Raw genomic sequence first — 22865 nt, forward strand, 5'->3', positions numbered from 1 at the left:
TAAGCTCAATTTTGGGGTCCAGGTTGGTTCCCAGACATCACAAGGTTCAAAGTCTCAAACTATTATTATTACATCACAGTATTTGGCTGTGAAAGAAAGAGGGCCAGAAGAGAGAAAAGGGCAAGTCTTCTATGACTGTAATATCAAAAGGCCTAATACCAGATGGGCATTTGAAAGGATGTAAACATTTAAATCTAGAAAGGTGATAAAATCCTGGGTTTATTTACAACAAGCCTAAATGAACACATTAAAACATTAAGAATATATGTGTAATTCTGATATTCAATAAGTCAATTATTTATTTACCTGGTCACATTTATTGATCATACAGTTAATACATTTTAGATTCTGGTCTTTGATTATTGGTCTTATGTTCTGTAAGTTTCTGAAAAGTTGGATTTATTCTGTTTGCATTATCTTCATGTCCAACACACACACAACAAAAATCATGCAGAGTAAATTTTCAACATGATATCTCTATTTTTTTCCTCATTTCATTGTTCCTTTAAAAAGTAAACTTATTTTCTTTAGGGAATTATGCCTAAAATACATTATCACTTTAAATAGGAAGTTGCTCAAAAAATAGTATTCCAAATTATTATGATATAACTTGAAAAAGGCAACAAAGACATATGATTGAAGAGTACCTTTCTGCAGCAGCAAAAATTAAAGTTTTGAGATTAAAACCCAAATATTCAAAAGTATTACAGTATTCTTTTTTAAGTTGCATAATAATCAAATCTCCACCAAAGAAGACTCTGTCTACTCCTGCCATTTAACGGGCACATTTTGCTCAGGCACTTACCTTTCATCATGATTCTAAGGGAGTAAACCCATTTCTCACTCCAGGGCAAATCACACTATCAGTCCAAATCAGGGTAGTTAAGAATTGGGTAAGTATCACCTAAGCTGACAAATTAAAGAGAAGCACATTTATTGGATATTAGAAGGAAGGGATTTCCTCTCTCCCTTCTATAGAATAACAAAGAACCCTGGCATATTTCAGATCTGAGGGGAATCAGCTTAAGGCGAATGCTAAAAACATCCTGTCCGGAAACATCTGTATTTTCCCGTATGATTCTCCTATAAATGAGGGACTCCCTCAGGGAGGCAGAGAGCTTGTTGATGCAGGAGGTGAGTCATCCCACTGCTTCAGTGAGCCAGCTTATGGAGCGTCCTGGAACCATGCTGAGAGTGAGGGGGACCTTCAAGGGCTGGCATGCACTAGATCATCCTTGAGGTACCAAAATGGAAGCACATCATATGAAAATGTGCACAGTCCTATTTAGTACCTGGATTATGATATTTAATTTGAAACATTCTGACTTATACTCACAGTGATCTCCAAAGTCTGTCAGAGTTGCTATCCATTTTGATGTAAATAACCATGGGATTGAATGAACCACTGCTTCATTTTAATTCCGAGGAACATTTGGTTTTGTCATTATTTACCGTTGTTTATTGACATATATTTCCACAGACCAAATCTTTGATTACATATATAGGTGAACATAGGATCATAATTGTATAGTATAGAAAATAAACCTTCTTGTATCATCCTCAGCATTTAATTATGCAAAACTAGTGACAAACATCTTTAGAAAAAAATAATAAAATAGTCCTTCAGTATTAAAATTTCTTATTAAAAAGCATGACATCGAAGTTAAGAGTATGGCATGTTAATAATGCATAGATGAGTCAGGCATGAATAAAATGAATCTAATCCCGTCTCTTATAGTAAATCAAAATCTTTGAAATCTACAGTTTGTAATGGGTTAACCGAAAAAAATGATATATTCAGTTTTTTTGTTATTCTGTGGTTTCTGATCATGTAACTTTTTAAACAATGAATACTCAGGATATAAACAACGTACTGCATACTTACCAGGTGATTTTTATGTCACTCTGCTGAATGCAGGATAAATATATTTGGGCTTTTTATTGCTTGAGTAGAAAGTGCTCATTACTTATTATTTTATATTTATAATATAGAAAAACTTAAAAAAAAAACACAAAAAACAACAAAAAAGCGCTTTTAAATGGCATACATCACACTGTTGTAGTGGTGGACTTCCTCAAGATCGTCTTCTGTGGTTTTGGTGCAGTGGGAGGAGGCACAGTTGCAGGTCTGAGCGGGGGGAAGCTGTTACTGTGGCTTACTCCCAGCCCCCCGTTCTCTAGTGGAAAAGGAGGGAGATGAGGGGGAAGCGGGTGGGGAGGGCCTTGGGGAGGAAGCTTTCCTGGGGGGTGGACGGGTTCGCTGTGTAAGTGGACCTCCCTGTTCTTCACGTGATACCTGGTGTCACAGTCAGGACAATAGCCATGGTACTGGACCTTTTCATTAAACCTGACTCGTTCCCGAGGCCCAGCTTGGGGGCACCTGTCTTTCTCGGGTCTGTGTATCAGAGGCTGCCCGGGAGCCTTGTCCAAGTTACTGCTGGGTTTGCAGTAGATGTCTCCGTTGGGGATTTTGGTGGGTGCCCCCGGGAAGCCTCCATTCCGCAGAAGGGTGCCATTGGTCTTTACCGGATTGACAGTGGGCACCACTCGCTGGGGGTCTTCACACTTCACGGGTGTCAACCGTGGAGGAGGCGCTGGAGGGTTTGGCTTTCTCAGGACCGTGAGGATAGCGGATGGGTGGGCTGGGGGCTTAATGAGAGGGGCATTGGCCTGCACTTTGATCTTCTCTATGCTGGAGGCTGTTGTCCCGCTTGAGCTACTATTCAGGGTGTCCGTTTTGGAGCTGTCAGTCATCTCATCCTCCAGCTGTAGGTCAGAGGTCAGGGTATCAATCTGGTCAACCACCTGGTAAAAAGGACAAAGTAATCATGTTGAATAACAACCCGAAGCAAAATATACCACAAGTGTCTTCCTATTTCATAATCAGGTATGGGAACAGGGACTAATACTGACTGGTGAATTCCATTGTTCTTAAGATTTCATTCAACAAATTTACAGAGTATCTACCAGAAGAGAACCAACTATTTGATAACATAATGATTTCACATGCCTAGAATATGTTATTTATGTATATGTTCTATCCCTGACTCTGCTGTATCCAAAGATAAAATCTAATACAGAAACGTAACTGATTTTTAAAACTGATTTACAATATTAATTTCAGGTGTATAATACAGTGACTTGATATTTTTAAAGGTTACCCGTCATTTAAATGTATTATAAAATATTGGCTATACCCGCTGTGTTGTACAGTATACCCTTGTAGCTTATTTATTTTATATGTAATAGTTGGTGCCTCTGAATCACTTACTTCTATTTGCCCCTCCCCCACCCTTCTCCCCACTGGTTATTAAACTGATTTTAAACAGGGGAGGGGGCTTTCCTTCTGACTCACCCTATAGAAAGCATAGGAGAACATTAATCTCATGCTAAAATGAAACAAAGGCTGATAATCTGCAAAAATCAAAACTTTTCTAGAGATTATCAGAGAACTGAGATCACAAAGTAACCAAATAAACTGAACTGTGAAAGAGATGGGAATACCAGACCACCTGACCTGCCTCTTGAGAAACCTGTATGCAGGTCAGGAAGCAACAGTTAGAACTGGACATGGAACAACAGACTGGTTCCAAATAGGAAAAGGAGTACGTCAAGGTTGTATATCGTCACCTGCTTATTTAACTTATATGCAGAGTACATCATGAGAAACACTGGGCTGGAAGAAACACAAGCTGGAATCAAGATTGCCAGGAGAAATATCAATAACCTCAGATATGCAGATGACACCACCCTTATGGCAGAAAGTGAAGAGGAACTAAAAAGCCTCTTGATGAAGGTGAAAGAAGAGAGTGAAAAAGTTGGCTGAAAACTCAACATTCAGAAAACTAAGATCATGGCATCTGGTCCCATCACTTCATGGGAAATAGATGGAGAAACAGTGGAAACAGTGGCTGACTTTATTTTTCTGAGCTCCAAAATCACTGCAGATGGTGATTGCAGCCATGGAATTAAAAGACACTTACTCCTTGGAAGGAAAGTTATGACCAACCTAGATAGCATATTAAAAAGCAGAGACATTACATTGTCAACAAAGGTCCATCTAGTCAAAGCTATGATTTTTCCAGTAGTCATGTATGGATGTGAGAGTTGGACTATAAAGAAAGCTGAGTGCAGAAGAATTGATGCTTTTGAACTGTGGTGTTGGAGAAGACTCTTGAGAGTTCCTTGGACTGCAAGGAGATCCAACCAGTCCATCCTAAAGGAGATCAGTCCTGGGTGTTCATTGGAAAGACTGATGTTGAAGCTGAAACTCCAATACTTTGACCACCTGATGCAAAGAGCTGACTCATTGGAAAAGACTCTGATGCTGGGAAAGATTGAGGGCAGGAGGAGAAGGGGACGACAGAGGATGAGATGGCTGGATGGCATCATTGACTTGATGGACATGGGTTTGGGTGGAGTCAGGGAGTTGGTGATGGACAGGGAGGCCTGGCGTGCTGTAGTTCATGGGATCGCAAAGAGTCAGACACGACTGAGTGACTGAACTGAACTGTAAAGAGCTCCAAACCCTGTGAGGGTACACAGAGCACAAAGACTGTTCCATCTTTGGCCAATCACAGGGAAAAGATATAGTATACAAAAGTGAGTAAAGAAAACAGCTAAGACATTAAAGAGTAATTAAAGGCAGAATGTGCTATCATGACAAGTTAGAAACCTGAGTACCCCAGACACAATGTAGCCTGTTCTTACTCAGTGCCCCTTTTTCCATAGGCTTCTCTGAGGGCAGGCAGAGACTACAAAGGGTCTCTCAGGCACAAAAACTCACCCATTTCCCAGACCCTTCTTTACAAAACAGAAGCCTTCAGCACTAGGGGGTGGCAAGAAATCTTCTAACCTCTAAGACACAGGCAATGATCTGTTGCTTCTAGGCTGGAAGAAAGAGGTGTCTATGTCCTTGGCGAAGGAAGTGAAACATTCTCTTGGATTCAGGAACCTATACTACTTATGTCTGCTACCACTTGGGGGAAGGATCCAAGTCACAGCCACTCAGTATATGCCAAAGACACAAGACAGAATCAGGAAATCAAGTAAGACTGCAGGCCCATCACACCACAATGCAGGATCAACTCCGAGTATAAGAGAGTGATTGTGAAGACAGGAAAACTGCGTGGCAGAGTTCTAGGCCATGCCTTTCTAAGGCAAGTTTGGCGGGGCCATCAGAGAGTCATGGAGTTAAGGAATCTAGCACCTCCTACAACCAGCTGGCTTAGAGTCTCTTTGCTGTTAAGTCGTGGTCTGGGATGGCCTGTGGGAAACATAGTCTCAGCTCAAATGCTCAATTTCAGCGCCAAGAAGTTTGACCCTCTGTCATTTACACTCTCTGAAGTCACAGATCTTAGAGACCATTCTCATGGCTGCCATACATGTACTATTATGTTTACATGATGAAGGAAGCTATGGATGACTTTAAAAATAATTTATTTTTAAATGGAATGAGTTCCTTCATCTCATGTTTCCATATGTAGGCTTTTCCCTCCTCTCTTACTCAGGCCAAAGAGTGTTCAACTGTGAAGTTAGCCCTTTGACACAAGATTGGGCTCAAAATGAAGACCAGAAGTTAGAGAAGATGTGGAGAATTTACTTCTTCCACATGTGAGTCTTATGTGATTGGTTAATACCAGTACCATGAGAGCCAGGCCTTCAATTTTAGCTCCTGAATCCATTCACTTCTCTCCATCTTCCTTTCTTTGATATCAGTCTGAGCCTTGCCTCCCCTCTCAGTTCTATAATCTCAGTGATCTTTTAAAAAACTGAGCTGTGTTTTTGTCATTTCCTGCTTAAAACTTGCAATACCTGCTCATTTCTTCTGTGATGCATATCAATTTAACATGGTCTCCAGGGGCTTGTAAAGTCTCACTCAGTGTTGTTCTGGTAATTGTTGAATAACTGGTTCTTAGGGATATGAGTCAGAGAAGGCAATGGCAACCCACTCCAGTATTCTTGCCTGGAGAATCCCAGGGACGGCGGAGCCTGGTGGGCTGCCGTCTATGGGGTCGCACAGAGTCGGACATGACTGAAGTGACTTAGCAGCAGCAGCAGCAGTACCAGCAGCAGGGATATGAGTGAGTCCAGATTTAAAGAGTGTGCCAATTTCCATGGTGTGGACTCTTGCCACGGTTAACTTCAAGTGAGTAAGGCAGCATCACTGAATGTGAGACTGGGAAGAAATATGCATGAGTGTATCATTATAAAGAGCTTCCACCACACCAGTAGAATAGACACAAACTCAGGAGTACAAATGCATATTAAAATGTAGTAAAGTAATTAGGAATGACCAGAATTAGACAAAAACCTTTTCTTTTTAATGTAATTTATTTAATATAGGTTTATATACTTCAGTTTTCAATAACAGTTATTTCACAACTGGCTCACAAGATTTCTGAAAATAAAACAACCGGCCCTTTTTAGCCAGTACGAGACAGCACTCCTCACTACCTTCTATATGTTGTTGTGTGTGTGTGTGTGTGTGTGTGTGTGTGTGTGTGTGTGTTAGCCATTCAGTCTTGCCTGAGTCTTTGCAATCCCACGGACTATCGCCCACCAGGTTATTCTGTCCATGGAATTCTCCAGGCAAGAATACTGGAGTGGGTTACCATTCCCTTCCTCAGGGGATCTTCTCCACCCAGGGATCAAACATGAGTCTCTGGAATTGCAGGCATATTCTTTACCATCTGAGCCATCAGCTGTTGAGTCACTAAGTTGTGCCCGACTCTTTGCAACCCCACAGACTACAGCATGCCAGGGTTTCCTGTTTTTTACTGTCTCCTGGCGTTTGCACAAACTCATGTCTATTGAGTCAGTCATGCCATTCAATGATCTCATCCTCTGTTGCCCCCTCTCCTCTTACCCTCAGTCTTTACTAGCATCAGGGTGTTTTCCAATGAGTTGGCTCTTCGTATCAGTTTGGCAAAGTATTAGAGCTTCAGCTTCAGCATCAGTCCTTCTGATGAATAGTCAGGGTTGATCTCCTTTAGAATTGACTGGTTTGATCTTCTTGCTGTCCAAGGGACTCTCAACAGTCTTCTCCAGCACCACAGTTTGAAAGCATCAATTCTTAGACTCTCAGCTTTCTTTATGGTTCAACTCTTATACCATACACGACTACTGGAAAAACCATAGTTTTGGCTATATGGACCTTTGTTGGTAAAGTAATGTCTCTTTTATTTTTTTTTGTCTTTTTTTAATTCACTGTCTAGGTTTGTCATAGCTTTTCTTCCAAGGAGCAAGTGTCTTTTAATTTCATGGCTACAGTCACCATCTGCAGTGATTTTTTCAGCCCAAGAAAATAAAATGTGTCACTGTTTCCACTTTTTCCCCATCTATTTGCCATGAAGTGATGGGAACAGAGGCCATGATCTTTACTTTTTGAATGTTGACTTTTAAGCCAGCTTTCTCACTCTCCTCTTTCACCTTCATCAAGAGGCTCTTTAGTTCCTCTTCACTTTCTGCCATTAGAGTGATTATCATCTGAACATCTGAGGATGTTGATATTTCTCCTGCCAATCTTGATTCCAAATTGTGATTTATTAAGCCCAGCATTTTTCATGATGTACTCTGCATATAGCTTTAACAAGCAGGGTGACAATATACAGCCTTGACGTACTCCTTTCCCAATTTGGAACCAGCCTGTTGTTCCATGTCCAGATTTAACTGTTGTTTCTTGACCTGCATACAGATTTCTCAGGAGGCAGGTCAGGTGGCCCGGTATTCTCATCTCTTCAGGAATTTTCCACAGTTTGTTGTGATCCACACAGTCAAAGGCTTTAGAGTAGTCAATGAAACAGAAGTAGATTTTTGTTTGGAATTCCCTTGCTTTTCCTATGATCCAACGGATGTTAGAATTTGATCTCTGTTTCCTCTGCCTTTTCTAAATCCAGCTTGTACATCTGGAAGTCCTTGGTTCACATACTGTTTAAGCCTACCTTGGGGAATTTTTAGCATTACTTTGCTAGCATATGAAATGAGCGCAGTTGTGTGGTAGTTTAAACATTCCTTAGCTTTGAGAACCCTCTATATTCAACTCTAATAATATTCCCTTTCTTTTCTCACACTTCTTGGTATTCTTTTAGATCCTCATAATTACCAGTCTGCTTCCCACCCTAAGACCTTTGAACAAACTATTTTTTCTTGAAATGCTCTGACTTCTCCTCTTTGTCTAATTAACTCTTACCTTTATTAAAATCTTAGCTGAGTTAAACTTGTGAAGTAAAATTTTCCCCTCCTACTGCGATTTCCCTTATTGGTCTAGTTAATTTGTTAAATATTCACAAGAAAACATTTCTTTCATTCAAAGTTATCACATATTTTTTATACTATTTGTTTAGTAGTAGCTGAGAATTAGAATAATGTCTTCTCCCTAGAACTCAATCTCAGTGAGACTGAGGACCTTGTTGGTTTTTACTCTTGGATCCTAAAGACCAAATATGTGAATGGCATACAAAAGGGACTCAACAAATACTTGTCGTATGAATTCACTGAGGTTGTTTCTTTGATTCAACTGTGAGCAAAAGCACTTCTTTTTCTATTTGATTTTTGAAGGTGTTACTTTAAAAGTCATAATCACTGAATTCTAGAATAAAATCAGGGGAAAATGGCTTAGCTATAAATGATGCACAGAGTTGAGTTCAGTTCAGTCGCCCAGTCATGTCTGACTCTTTGCAACCCCCCATGGACTGCAGCATGCCAGGCTTCCCTAAAAACTCCAGGAGTTTTCTCAAACTCATATCCATAGAGTTGGTGATGCCATCCAACCATCTCATCCTCTGTCGTCCCCTTCTCCTCCCACCTTCAATCTTTCCCAGCATCAGGGTCTTTTCGAATGAGTCAGCTCTTCGCATCAGGTGGCCAAAGTATTAGTTTCAGCTTCAGCATCAGTGCTTCCAATGAACACGCAGGACTGATCTCCTTTAGGAGGACTGATTGGATCTCCTTGCAGTCCAAGGGACTGTCAAGAGTCTTCTCCAACACCACAGTTCAAAAGCATCAATTCTTCGGCCCTCAGCCTTCTTTATAGTCCAACTCCCACATCCATACATGACTACTGGAAAAACCACGGCTTTGATTAGATGGACCTTTGTTGGCAAAGTAATGTCTCTGCTTTTTAAGTAATGCACAGAGTAACTATCACATTCTCTAGCTCTTGGACAGGTATCATAGAAATTCAAGTGGAAGGACACCTAAATATCATGATAGATAGATGAACATCTTGGCTTATGTGTACTGTGTAGTGTTTAACCCAAGTGGTTACCTACTTAAGCCTTTTTTTTAATCTTCAGCAAAGGAGAGAAAGCTAGTCTACCGTGAGGAAAGTGAAAATGATTGTCAGAGATAAATACACTGCCTGGGGCCCTGATGGTTCAGTAGTTCCTGACTGGTTTTGGTCCATACAGTGCTATTTCCCAAAAGCCTAAAGATGCCAATAGAACAACAACAACAACAAAAACAGAAACAAGCAAAATAATGCCCTCATGGAACAGGGAATCTGTGGAATGGCCTGACATCGATTAGGTTCTCAAACAAGTAACTGTAAAAGCACAACTGCCCTAGGTGCTTTGCAAGAGAAACACAAGCTATTATAAGACGAAAATAAAACCATGTGAGCAAGCTGGTGAAGCATTCCTGAAGGATGAGTTACAGTGAACTGGTAGAACAGGAGTGATTCCAGAAGTCCACTTAGGAAAGACCTTCATCAAGGTACTTGGATAGAAGAGAATCCCTGAGTGTGAGCAATTTGGAGAGGACTCTTGGCTGAAGGACACTGTGAGAGACAAGGCTGGAGAGTTTGATAGCAGCTAGGCTGCGAGAGTCCTAGTTATGTTGTGATAAAGGACTACATATTTTTAAAAGGGTTTCAGAAGTGAGACAAGCAATATTCAAAGGACAATGAATTCAGTATCTCAGAACTAATTAAAGAAGTATGCAGAGTCTCAAGCAGGAAAGCATAAGCAAACACACAACCAGAGATACTACAGTGAAAATACAGAACATTAGAAAGTAATGATTAAAGTTTTACAACAACAAAATAAACACCAAATATTTACAAAATAACAAAATTTAGACTGACAGGAGATTTTCACACAAGCAATGGAAGCCTCAATAAAATTTAGAAGTATGTTTCCTACTGAAACAAAGAAACTGGATATGGAATATAGTGTAACTTTCCTGTAAAAGTGAGAGTGAAATAGACATTATCCATCAGAGATGAAAAATAATGAATGAAATAAAATTGAAAGCTCATGTACACACACACACACACTCAAAAAATGCGATAAAAATTATAAAGAAGTAATTCACATAAGGTAAGCTCCAAATTTTCAAAAATCATACACTCAGTCTCATGAGTAATCAAGCTAGTGCAAACTGAAGAAAAATGAGAAAGTATTTATTTTCTACTGAGTAGTTTAGGAAAAATGAACCAGTCTGATAGTTCTACTTGATGATGAGGTGAATAAATGGGAACTTTGTATATTGCCAGTAGAAATGTAAATTCAGTGCATTGGGAAACTTTTTGACAATGTCTTATAAATTGGCTTAGGTTCATACTCTATGGTATAGGTCTTCTAGGAACAAAGTCTGGACTATTCTGGAGAAATTCTAAGAGATGTGCACAGGGTTGAAAAAGCACAAGGATAGTTCTTGTATTTTTTTTTTTTCTTTTTTGGTTTGTTTTGCTATCACAAATAATTGGAAGCAACCTAAATATCTGTTAGTAAGTGATAAGGTAAGTAAATATAAACTAGTTCAAATGAAGTAACCACAGCTATACGTATCAACAGTGATAAATCCCAAAAACCTTCAGTTAAGGGCAAAAATGTTGAAAAAATCCACTAAAAGTATAATATATACTGTTTATATGTAGAAGCACCGATAGTTTATACAACATGAAATAAATGATATACATTAAGCTTAGGCAAGGAGGAAGAGGAAAGACTGTCATGAGACATCAGCTACATAGATGAAATATTTTCTTTTAAAACTTCATATAAAGTAATTATGATAAAGTGTTAACATTTGTTAAGTTCAGGTTGTATTTGATATAGTATTTATTTTATGTCATGTATAAAATCTTTAATAATTGAAGATAAAATAAATATTTATCACTACTTAAATAAATTTAGAATGAAATAGAAGTATTTCTTACAGCTGCCATGTGCAGAACACATTGAAAGCTGCTGAAGTTTATTTACTTGGCGAGTTAGAGGATATTGCAGCCAAGTGAGAGATGAATAAATTAACCAGACAAGGAATACACTGTATCCTTATAATTACAGTTTTATGTTTTGCTAACAGAATTGCAAAGTATCATATTGCAACTAAAGGAATTATAACCACAGGCATGATGGAATTAAGGGGAAAACAAAATAAAAGAAAGAAGGACTAGAGAGACATGCTGCAGATATTTAGAGGTGAGAAGGCAGCATGACATCAATCAAAAATATAAGAACATCCACACATAAACATCAGGAGCAAAGGAGAAATGTGTATCTCAAACTTGAAACTGAGTCATCTGTCCAAGAGGAATCTATTTATGGGAGTGAAACAGCAAGACTTAAAGAAAGGATAATGCATTCAGTGATCTCAGGAAGTTTTCTTTCTTGTTGGAAAATAAATATGAAGGTTATAAACTTGCTTAAAGATTCTTACTATAAATTGAACCATTTTTTGAGACAGAAGGCAGTATATGCTTTTGAAGGTATTTTGTTGTTTTGCTTTTGTAATATTTATTTAAGTGGCAATTTATACCCTTTTCTCTGAAAGTAAATAAGATTTAAAAATAACAATAATCATAATTCATCATCAAGCCTGATCAACAGAAAATAAGCAAAAACTATAATGCAATTTTTCTTCTTTTTATGAGGGGTCAATTGGGTTTGACAAATATTTATTGTACAAATATTATTAATCTGTTACTATATGAGATGCTGAGGATTAAAAAATGAGGCTTCTAGCTTAATAGATACTGATCATATGTACTTAGTGCCTTCCTTTGCAAATCATATTCAAATGAGAGTAAAGAAATAAAAACAGTAATAAATTCAGAAAATCTTCTCAAACTGTGATATAAGTGTGATCAGAGATTTTTATAAGTACATGAAAGCAAAAGTGTTAGTTGCTCAGGTTCCTCTGTCCATGGGATTCTCCCAGCAAGAATACTGGAATGGACTGCCATTCCTTTCTCCAGGGATCTTCTCAACCCAGGGATTGAACCTGGGTCTCCCGCATTGCAGGCAGGTACTTTACCATCTGAGCCACCAGGGACGCTCGTATGAATACTTGAGTGAATTAATAAAAAGGTGGTAAAAGCACTGATGGAGTCCCAGAAGGATTCCAAAGTTGAAAATGAAATAGAGAGACAGTAGGAGCGAGAAATAATGCAAAATTTAGGGTGTGAAATTGCTGAGTGACTATCTTTCACACTGGAAAAAAACTTGTGTCAAATAGTGCAACAAGACTGGCAATGTGCTAATAGCTTACATGCTAAAGATAAACTGAAATTCTTGCCGTAAAGAAAATGAACAATGTCTCTGGATAAGAAGGCCGTAAAGGTGGTTGGTAGCAGCTTAAAACAAAGCTCTTCTCCCTATTGTTATCACAATAATAATATTAAGTTTTTCTACTGGGAAGGTGGTAGAAATGGGACAAGAGCAGCTAGCTTGTCTTCTAAATTACTGCTTACCCATCTGACATGTTCATAATCTTCAATCAGCATCCTGCCTTTTCTTGTATGTAGGAAAGGCTGATAAAACATCTTAATAATGCCAACATCAAAAAATAGAAGGACTAAGATGAATGAACAGATCAATATTAAGATAAAGTGATCAAGTGGCCATTATTAGTTAATCAAGAGAACTTTGTAGTAATTTTAATTAATGTACTAGGAGAAGTTTGAGAATATATTGCAGCTATAAAATAATACAATGTTATAAAAGAGGAGACATACAATAAGACACATTTGAAGGATAAAACATAAATATAAATGTAAAGAGATATTTTTAAGAAAATCTAAAAGAATCTAAGAAATATTCCTAATCATAAATCAAAAATATTTTTTCAAGGAAAATGTAAGAAAAGATTTAAAGGCATGGAACACAAGAAAATCAATCCTGCAGCTTCAATGACTAAGAAGTTCTAGTAAAAAAGGGGGAAAAAAAGAAAAAAAAATGTGGGATTGCAATAATTAAAAAAAAATAATAAAGAGAAAATTTCACAGTTGACAATACTAGAAGTTTCAGATGGAAAGAGTCAATTGAGTGCTAATCAGGATGAATGAAAAAGAAAACAAAGTCAATCACTTACCAAATAAACACAGAAAACCCAGAAAGAGGTGATAATTAAATAATCATCACAGTGTCTTCTGGATGAGTGGAGGATGAAAGACCTTTTACCAGTAACCTCCAAAGGTCTGTGGCAAAAATAATTTTAACCCTGATTCTATAGTAACTAAATCAACAATTTATTATAATGAAAAATTAAAATGTTTAGGTATTAGGACAATTTACTTCTCTTGTGTCTGTGCTTTAAAAGTTAAGGATATTCTATAGCTCAGTAAAATGAAATCCAAGAAAGGAGGAAAGCACAGGATGAAAGAAACATAATTAACACAGAAGTGTGAAAACAAATAAAAAAATTCAAGAATGATAACTATACTAGAGTATAAATAAAGTGATTATTCTAAGCTAAAACAGGAAATCAAAAGCCTTCAAGAAAAAGTAATGAATTACATTCAATGATCATATAATTGGAAAGTTGTCAGCACATCAGTGATAGAGAAAAGAAAACTACTGCAGTGAGTGATGAGTATAATGTGTGTAAAAAGAGAATCCATTTGAAACTTGAGTTCTCTTTTGAAAGGTTCAGGTTTAGAAATACAGGTGTAAATTTATTTCTTTGTGAGTTCATTAGCAGTGTTTCATTCTACTTTTATTATTGAGATGCTGGTTACTGAATGAAAGGAATGTTTCCTTGTGAATATTTAACAAATATTTTATGGCACCATCCAAAAAATGCATCAAGTTAGCTCCTTGACAGAGGATGCACACGGACATACATATTTTAGTAGGTTAATTTCTTTTTAAGCCAAATTGTTTTATAGCCATGGAATGAACAGCATGTACAAAGCCCAGGTCTAAATATAAAACTCTAGATATGATTTATCCAAAAATGTTAATGGGTCTTGGCAGCCTTGGAAAATTACACAAGCATCAGTTTATCACAAATAACAGTTTATGTTATTTAAAGCACTTGATCCAAAATTAGTAACTACAATAATACAATAGTACCTGGTTTCATTTAAATCATTTCCCCATAGAACTGCAAGCATTTTTGAGGGGCTGTTGGAGGAAGTAGAAATCCCCCAAATTATCACACACAGTTTCTAGTCATATACCCACATGCTTACTGTTTAGAATAAAGAAACATAAGACAACTGAGAACCAAGGGATTAAGTGCTATTAATGCACAGCTCAGCTCTAATGTACTAACTGTGATGATCACTTCATTTAAGTCTCACATTTACTTGCCTGTTAGTTTTAGTGAGTATTTACAACTTTTCTTTCCACTGTAACAAACATTACCCACAGACTATGACAGTTGAAATGCATTGCTAACTTTAATTTCTGTTTTCATAAAATACCTTGTTATTTTAACAGGCAATGTGCTTGTACTAAGGTTTCTTGTAAAATGTGGAAAAGGAAACATCCCTCATCACAATTGCTTCAGCAGCTTAATAGATGTAAAAGACTCATCCTCTTGCCTTTTGTGAGTACATACATCAAAATGATTCCATTATGTAAAGGAGGAAGCTGTAACTCATGATAATGGACCTGTAAACTTAGCACACGCTTATAGCTCTCAATCTCTAATATCTTTCTGTATTTGTAAAAGCGCAAATGAATAAACGCAGATTGTGTGTTAGATTCCTTACTGATGATAAACTAGCTCAATAAAAAGTATTCTGTAAGCATCATGAGTAAAGTTGTAAAAATAAAATTCTTCTCTATCTAATCCATTGTTTCTTTCATTTAATCCAGTTTTTGCATTGCAGCCAGACAGTGCTTTCCTTAAATCTGTACATATAACATAAATTATTAAACCTTAAGTGGTTTCCTATTGCTCTTTGGATAAAGACTAAATACTCAATAAAAACATGATCTGGGTCCTGCTTTGTACATCAGCCTGCCCCGTGCCTTGCTTTTTCTATTTCATCCTGTGCTTAGAAGATGCTAAGCTGGATCTTTGTATAAGTCATCCTCTACCAAGACCTGGTTATCCTTCACTGTCTGCACAAAACACACACATTCATAGGCACACATATTCATTTCCTTATCCTTCAAAAATTAACCCTTATTTCTCCTCTTCAAGGAAAGCTTCCAGATAGCCCTGAAGTCCTGCAACACAGCCTAGAGCTCCTGCATCTGTGCTTCACAGTATGAAATGCACTAACAAAGTGATGGATCATGTAAATAGTTCTTTAATGCCAGTCTCCATGGTGAAAATGTAAGGACCCAGAGGGCGGAGCATCCTGTGCCATTATGCCTAAAACAAAACATGTATTAAATGAAAAAATCCTAACATAAATAAATAAAGCAAAGATACTATAACAAAATACTTTTACATTAGGTTGCTATTGCTTATGGTTTGGTGTATATTTGTAAATTTTGAACATCTGGAAGTTCATGGTTCACGTATTGCTGAAGCCTGGCTTGGAGAATTTTGAGCATTACTTTACTAGCATGTGAGATGAGTGCAATTGTGCGGTAGTTTGAGCATTCTTTGGCATTGCCTTTCTTTGGGATTGGAACGAAGACTGACCTCTTCCAGTCCTGTGGCCACTGCTGAGTTTTCCAAATATGCTGGCATATCGAGTGCAGCACTTTCACAGCATCACCTTTGAGGATTTGAAATAGCTCAACTGGAATTCCATCACCTCCACTAGCTTTGTTCGTAGTGATGCTTTCTAAGGCCCACTCGACTTCACATTCCACGATGTCTGGCTCTAGGTGAGTGATCACACCATCGTGATTATCTGTGTCGTGAAGATCTTTTTTGTACAGTTCTTCTGTGTATTCTTGCCACCTCTTCTTAATATCTTCTGCTTCTGTTAGGTCCATACCATTTCTGTCCTTTATCGAGCCTATCTTTGCATGAAATGTTCCTTTGGTATCTCTAATTTTCTTGAAGAGGTCTCTAGTCTTTCCCAATCCGTTGTTTTCCTCCATTTGTTTGCACTGATCGCTGAGGAAGGCTTTCTTATCTCTCCTTGCTATTCTTTGGAACTCTGCATTCAGATGAGAATATCTTTCCTTTTCTCCTTTGCTTTTCACTTCTCTTCTCTTCCCAGCTATCTGTAAGGCCTCCTAAGTCAGCCATTTTGCTTTTTTGCATTTCTTTTTCATGGGGATTTTCTTGATCCCTGTCTCCTGTACAATGTCACGAACCTCTGTCCATAGTTCATCAGGCATTCTATCAGGTCTAGTCCCTTAAATCTATTTGTCACTTCCACTGTATACTCATAAGGGATTTGATCTAGGTCATACCTGAATGGTCTAGTGGTTTTCCCTACTTTCTTCAATTTAAGTCTGAATTTGGCAATAAGCAGTTCATGATCTGAGCCACAGTCTGCTCCTGGTCTTGTTTTTGCTGACTGTATAGAGCTTCTCCATCTTTGGCTGCAAAGAATATAATCAATCTGATTTTGGTGTTGACCATCTGGTGATGTCCACGTGTAGAGTCTTCTCTTGTGTTGTTGGAATAGGGTGTTTGCTATTACCAGTGCGTTCTCGTGGCAAAACTCTATAAGCCTTTGCCCTGCTTCATTCTGTACTCCAAGGTCAAACCTGCCTGTTACGCCAGGTGTTTCTTGACTTCCTACTTTTGCATTCCAGATGTTCAAGCTGGTTTTAGAAAAGGCAGAGGAACCAGAGATCAAATTGCCAATATCCGCTGGATCATCGAAAAAGCAAGAGAGTTCCAGAAAAACATCTATTTCTGCTTTATTGACTATGCCAAAGCCTTTGACTGTGTGGATCACAATAAACTGTGGAAAATTCTGAAAGAGATGGGAATACCAGACCATCTGACCTGTCTCTTGAGAAACCTGTATGCAGGTCAGGAAGCAACAGCTAGAACTGGACATGGAACAACAGACTGGTTCCAAATAGGAAAAGGAGTACGTCAAGGTTGTATATTGTCACCCTGCTTATTTAACTTCTATGCAGAGTACATCATGAGAAACGCTGGGCTGGAAGAAACACAAGCTGGAATCAAGATTGCCGGGAGAAATATCAATAACCTCAGATATGCGGATGACACCACCCTTATGGCAGAAAGTGAAGAAGAACTAAAGAGCCTCTTGATGAAGGTGAAGGAGGAGAGGGAAAAAGTTGGCTTAAAGCTCAACATTCAGAAAACTAAGATCATGGCATCTGGTCCCATCACTCCATGGGAAATAGATGGGGAAACAGTGTCAGACTTTACTTTTTTGGGCTCCAGAATCACTGCTGATGGTGACTGCAGCCATGAAATTAAAAGACGCTTACTCCTTGGAAGGAAGGTTATGGCCAACCTAGATAGCATGTTTAAAAGCAGAGACATTACTTTGCCAACAAAAGTCCGTCTAGTCAAGACTATGGTTTTTCCAGTGGTCATGTATGGATGTGAGAGTTGGACGGTGAAGAAAGCTGAGTGCCAAAGAATTGATGCTTTTGAACCGTGGTGTTGGAGAAGACTCTTGAGAGTTTCTTGGACTGCAAGGAGATCCAATCAATCCATCCTAAAAGAGATCAATCCTGGGTGTTCATTGGAAGGTCTGATGTTGAAGCTGACGCTCCAATACTTTGGCCACCTCATGCGAAGGGTTGACTCATTAGAAAAGACCCTAATGCTGGGTAGGATTGGGGGCGGGAGGAGAAGGGGATAACAGAGGATGAGATGGTTGGATGGCATCACCGACTCGATGAACATGGGTTTGGGTAGACTCCGGGAGTTGGTGATGGACAGAGAGGCCTGGCGTGCTGCAATTCATGGGGTCGCAGAGAGTCGGACACGACTGAGCGACTGAAATATAAATTTTGAGGTGATCGATTCAGGTTGGAAATAAACTAAGTTCATGAGATTGCTAATCTATTTCTTATCTTAAAAATATAAGGTATTTTCTATTAGAGGAAAGACCCTGCAATGATATATTAAAGTACATTTGCAAGATTACTAAAGGATATTATTACCAATATAAGTATTAAAATATTTATATGGTGTGAGTGAGGGTGGGACGATCTGAGAGAATAGCATTGAAACATGTATATTATCATGTGTGAAACAGAACACCACTCCAGGTTTGATGCATGAGACAAATGCTCAGGGCTGGGGCAATGGGATGACCCAGAGGGATGGGATGGGGAGGGAAGTGGGAGGGGGGTTCAGGATGGGGCACACGTGTAAACCCATGGCTGATTCATGTCACTGTATGGCAAAAACCACTACAATATTGTAAAGTAATTAGCCCCCAACTAAAATAAATAAATTAATAAAAAAATAAAATATTTATATACACATTAAAATGACACTTTGACACGTTTTTACTTTTTATCAGACAGAGTTTACTATATAATGTAATGGAAGAGAAATTTGTAACTTAGACTAATATTTGCCCAAGTTATCTTAGAATCTATATGAATATTAAATTACTTGTCAAAAACATCAGAAAAAATCTATTACTCCTTTCTTGATATCTCAAACACATAATTACAGAAATGACAGCATTTATTGAACTTTCAATATTACTAGAAATGCTGATAGTGATAACACAGCTGGATTCGAAGGTATGGCAATTGGACATAAGTATAATTTGGGCTCTCTTTAGCTGTACGATGGTGAAACTGGGTCTCCCTTCCTAATATTAGTTCTCCCACATTGTTAATTAAAAAGAAAAAAGATGAAAGAAAGAAAAATTGTCTGTGGTATCTGTGTACCTGTTAGAGTATGATTACATATAAAATGTCTTGAGAGGAGAGAGGAAGAACAGTTAATTCTGCCAGAGAGGGAGAAACAATGTCAGAAATAGGAGTATTAAGCTTCCCTGATTGCTTAGCTGGTAAAGAATCTGCCAGCAATGTGGGAGACCTGGGTTTGATCCTTGGAGAAGGGAATGGCTACCCACTCGCCTGGAGTATTCTTGCCTGGAGAATTCTATGGACAGAGGAGCCTGGAGGGCTACAGTCCATGGGGTCCCAAAGAGTCAGACACTGCTGAGCAACTAACATACTTTGGAAGGATCAGGTAGAAAAAAGTGGAAGATAATTCCAGGCACAATAAAATGCAAAATAAAGGAAGTGAAGTCCCTTAGTCGTGGCCGACTTTCTACAACCCCATGTACTGTAGCCTACTAGGCTCCACCGTCCATGGAATTTTTCAGGCAAGAGTCCTGGAGTGGGTTGCAATTTCCTTCTCCAGAGGATCTTCCCAACCCAGGGATTGAACCCGGGTCTCCTGCATTGCAGGTAGACGCTTTACCATCTGAGCTACCAGGGAAGCCCTAAAAAGTAAAGGAAAGGAGGTTTGAAAATCAATTGAGATTTCCAGTAGAAAGCTGTCCAATGTGGTAGACTGAAAGAGGTAGGGTCTGTGCATATGTGCTGTGTGTGTGTGTGTGTGTGTGTGTGTTGACACACATTTGAGGGCATGTTTAATAGATGAAGAGGTAAACTAGGATAAGCAGAAAGTGTATAGAGACAGAAAGAAAACAGGATGCAGGTGAGGAAGTGCTGTAAACCAAAGGGCCTTAAACACCATGCTAAATATTATAAGTTGGCCTTTACTTGAAAGTTAAAGGCAAAGTTGAAACAGAAAAGTGATGTGAGCAACTATGATTGTATAGAGCCTTGAGGAAGTGGAAAGACAGTGCCATAGAACAAGTCATTAAAAATGATTATTCTTGTCATAAGCAAACCTAGGGAAAATTATTGAAAATGATGCAAATGGGAAGGTTACATTATTTTTGCATTAGTGAAACATCTGAAAATCTCTAAAGCCCATCTTTAGATGTCTTTCCCAACTTGAAAATATCTAGTCTAACTCAATTATGGTGGAAGCGTGTGGGGCATTATCCTTGGTTTAATAAAGGTATGAAACCATTATGATATTTCCCCCTGTGCCCAAGTTCTACTCCATTCTTAATGGAGTAAAGGGAGTTGCATTTTAAAATATAACACCTTCATGTCTGATTTAATGAGCCAGAATATATGAAATGAAAGAGAGGGGATTTAAAATTTGAAATTCTTTTATAATAGGCTTCTAGAGTCAACAGCCATTTAAATCTGCTAGGACTTTGAAAATTGCTCTTTCACAGCTGTTATTTTGTTGAAAAACACGTGAAAGACTTCAGCATGGATTTTTTTTTTTTTTACAAGAATGGAGTATTCATAACAAAAGCTATTCCTATTGTTGAGTTCTAACAAAAAGATATGCAAAGGTACTATAAATACACATGTTCTATATATGGTATTAAAATAAATGAAATGTAGAATATTTTTCTAATACTTTTAAAATGTTAAGGCAGTGAACATATGAGAACTTATCCCATCGGTGAGTTTGAACTATTGACTACTTTTCACTTTCTAAATTATAAAACAGTGCCTTACCAATATACCTCAAATATTATATTTTATGTACAGTCAGGATAAGATTCTTGCATACTTTATATACTATATCCACATTTAAATTTTTTCCTTTAACCAGGTAAACTTTGGTTGCCATATAAACTTCACTGTTTATCTTCACAATTATGCTTTCATTGGTTAAAAATAAATAAATAAATAAATATATATGAACTGATGTGAAGAGTTGACTCATTTGAAAAGACCCTGATGCTGGGAAAGATTGAGAGCAGGAGTAGAAGGGGACGACAGAGGATGAGATGGTTGGATGGCATCACCGACACAATGGACATGGGTTTGGGTGGACTCCGGGAGTTGGTGATGGACAGGGAGGCCTGGTGTGCTGTGGTCACAAAGAGTCGGACACGACTGAGCGACTGAACTGATATTGGTATATACATGAAAGCCCTCTAGTGGGCAAAATTGTAGATAGTTCTACTGTACTTGGGCTTCCCAGGTGGTGCTAGTGGTAAAGAACTTGCCTGCCAGTGCAGGAGAAGTAAGAAACTTGAGGTTCGATCCCCGTGTCAGGAAGATCCCTTGGAAGAGAGCATGGCAGCCCACTCCAGTATTCTTGCCTGGAGAATTCCATGGACAGAGGAGCCTAGTGGGCCACAGTCCATGGGGTTGCAAAGAGTCAGACATGACTGACTGACCAACACACACACATTACTCTACTTGGTCAAATTCTCTATTGTTGTTTAAAAAACAGGGAGACTTCCCTGGGAGTCCAGTGGTTGGGACTCTAAGCTTCCAATGCAGGGGGCACAGGTTCAGTCCCTGGTCAGGGATCTAGTGTCCTTCATACCATGTGGCATGGCCAATAAACAAATAAACAAACAAACAAATAAATAAATATTATTAACCTATTTGTTACATTGGTAATCTAAAACCCAGGAATAGTGTTTCTTCTTTCAAAACTACACTTTCTTTTTTACCAGGGTCTAAATTAATGAAAAGGTGGAATAATTGTGCTACTTAACTTCATTAAGAAAGGAATTTTTAAAAATATGCCATATAATACAAAATTCTGAGGCAGTGTGAATAAAATGTGCTGAAATTTCAAAGTTTAACTTGCAGGAAAAATTAGATTTGGCATATGGATTTAGGACACATATAATCCAAGAATTAGAGGATGATGACTAAATATTCCAGGTCATTTGTAATATCTGCCATTTAGACATTTTTTTTCCAGAAGGCTGGTGTTAACCATTTACATAATAATGATGAGGAATGCTTATAAAGTAATGTAGCATTTTCAGACATACAGAAACAGAGTTGTCAGATTTAACTGAGGAAGGCATGTGAGTACACTGCAACAAAGAAGGGAATTACAGTGGACAGTAGAAGACATGATTGTCTAAAGGGAACACAATGTGGGCACCGTCTTGACCTTTTTGAAAGATTTCAAGAGAGGAGAGAAGACTGACTTATATATAAAGTTTACAGATTTTTCAAACATACACACACAAAGATCATACAAACCAAATCTGTACACAGGGGCTAACCAGCTTACACCACACCATTTTGAGAGCCCTGGCATAACAGACTCTATGTCATTATGCCAATCCAATTTAGAATTAGTCTCTTTTTGCACCTTTGAGAAAACCTTTAGACAAACGATTCTGAAAATGAATATACTTGAATTAGCCTTAAGCAATAAATGAGGGCATCTTACTTGCTGCAGGGTCCGGTTAGCTCTTAAAGCATTCTCTCAACCTTCCATTGCCTCATTACATGTAGAAAGACGTGCCCACTGAGTTATTCTTCCCAGTACCAAGCGGATTTTATGGAAGACAAGGATCTGTCTAGTGGTCGATACATTTGTTAGCTTAATGTATGCTTCACTAGTTAGAGTTAATTTTTTTTGAAGTAAATCAAGTCCCCAACTTCAATGTTTATTATTACTAAACAAAATTTAATTGTAGTCCACCTCAGAAGATGTTGCAACATGAGGCTGTCATTGCATGTTACTGAAGGACTTTTTATTATAAGCTGTTTCAAAGCATTGCTCAGCAAAGAGTGCTGATACCCAGATAGTTCACTTAGATTCAGTGGTCAAAAACAATACAGTAATAATCCAATTCTCTAAAACATAAGGGGAGTACTCTACAAGGATGTTAATGTGCATGTTAGAGAGCTAAGAGTATTTTAGAATCTCCTTCCTCAATAACAAATAAAAGGAAAAACAGTAAA

The 22865-nt window shown here is 38.1% G+C and overlaps 1 protein-coding gene across 3 annotated transcripts in view; it reads right to left on the reverse strand.

The window, feature by feature from the left end:
• Positions 1–1436: 1436 nt before the first annotated feature.
• The window catches only part of PRR16 (proline rich 16), a 936482-nt gene continuing 915053 nt past the window's right edge, over positions 1437–22865 (reverse strand). For all 3 annotated transcript variants that reach the window (XM_081499071.1, XM_081499069.1, XM_081499070.1), the window contains one exon: positions 1437–2805. In XM_081499071.1, the coding sequence (XP_081355197.1) occupies positions 2050–2754 (705 nt within the window). In that variant the 5' untranslated portion in view covers positions 2755–2805 and the 3' untranslated portion in view covers positions 1437–2049. The remainder of the gene's footprint in view (positions 2806–22865) is intronic.

The sequence above is a fragment of the Giraffa tippelskirchi genome, chromosome 6 (genome assembly GCF_054371585.1).
Source record: "Giraffa tippelskirchi isolate mGirTip1 chromosome 6, T2T-mGirTip1v1.2.pri, whole genome shotgun sequence".
NCBI classification, from domain to species: Eukaryota; Metazoa; Chordata; class Mammalia; order Artiodactyla; family Giraffidae; genus Giraffa; species Giraffa tippelskirchi.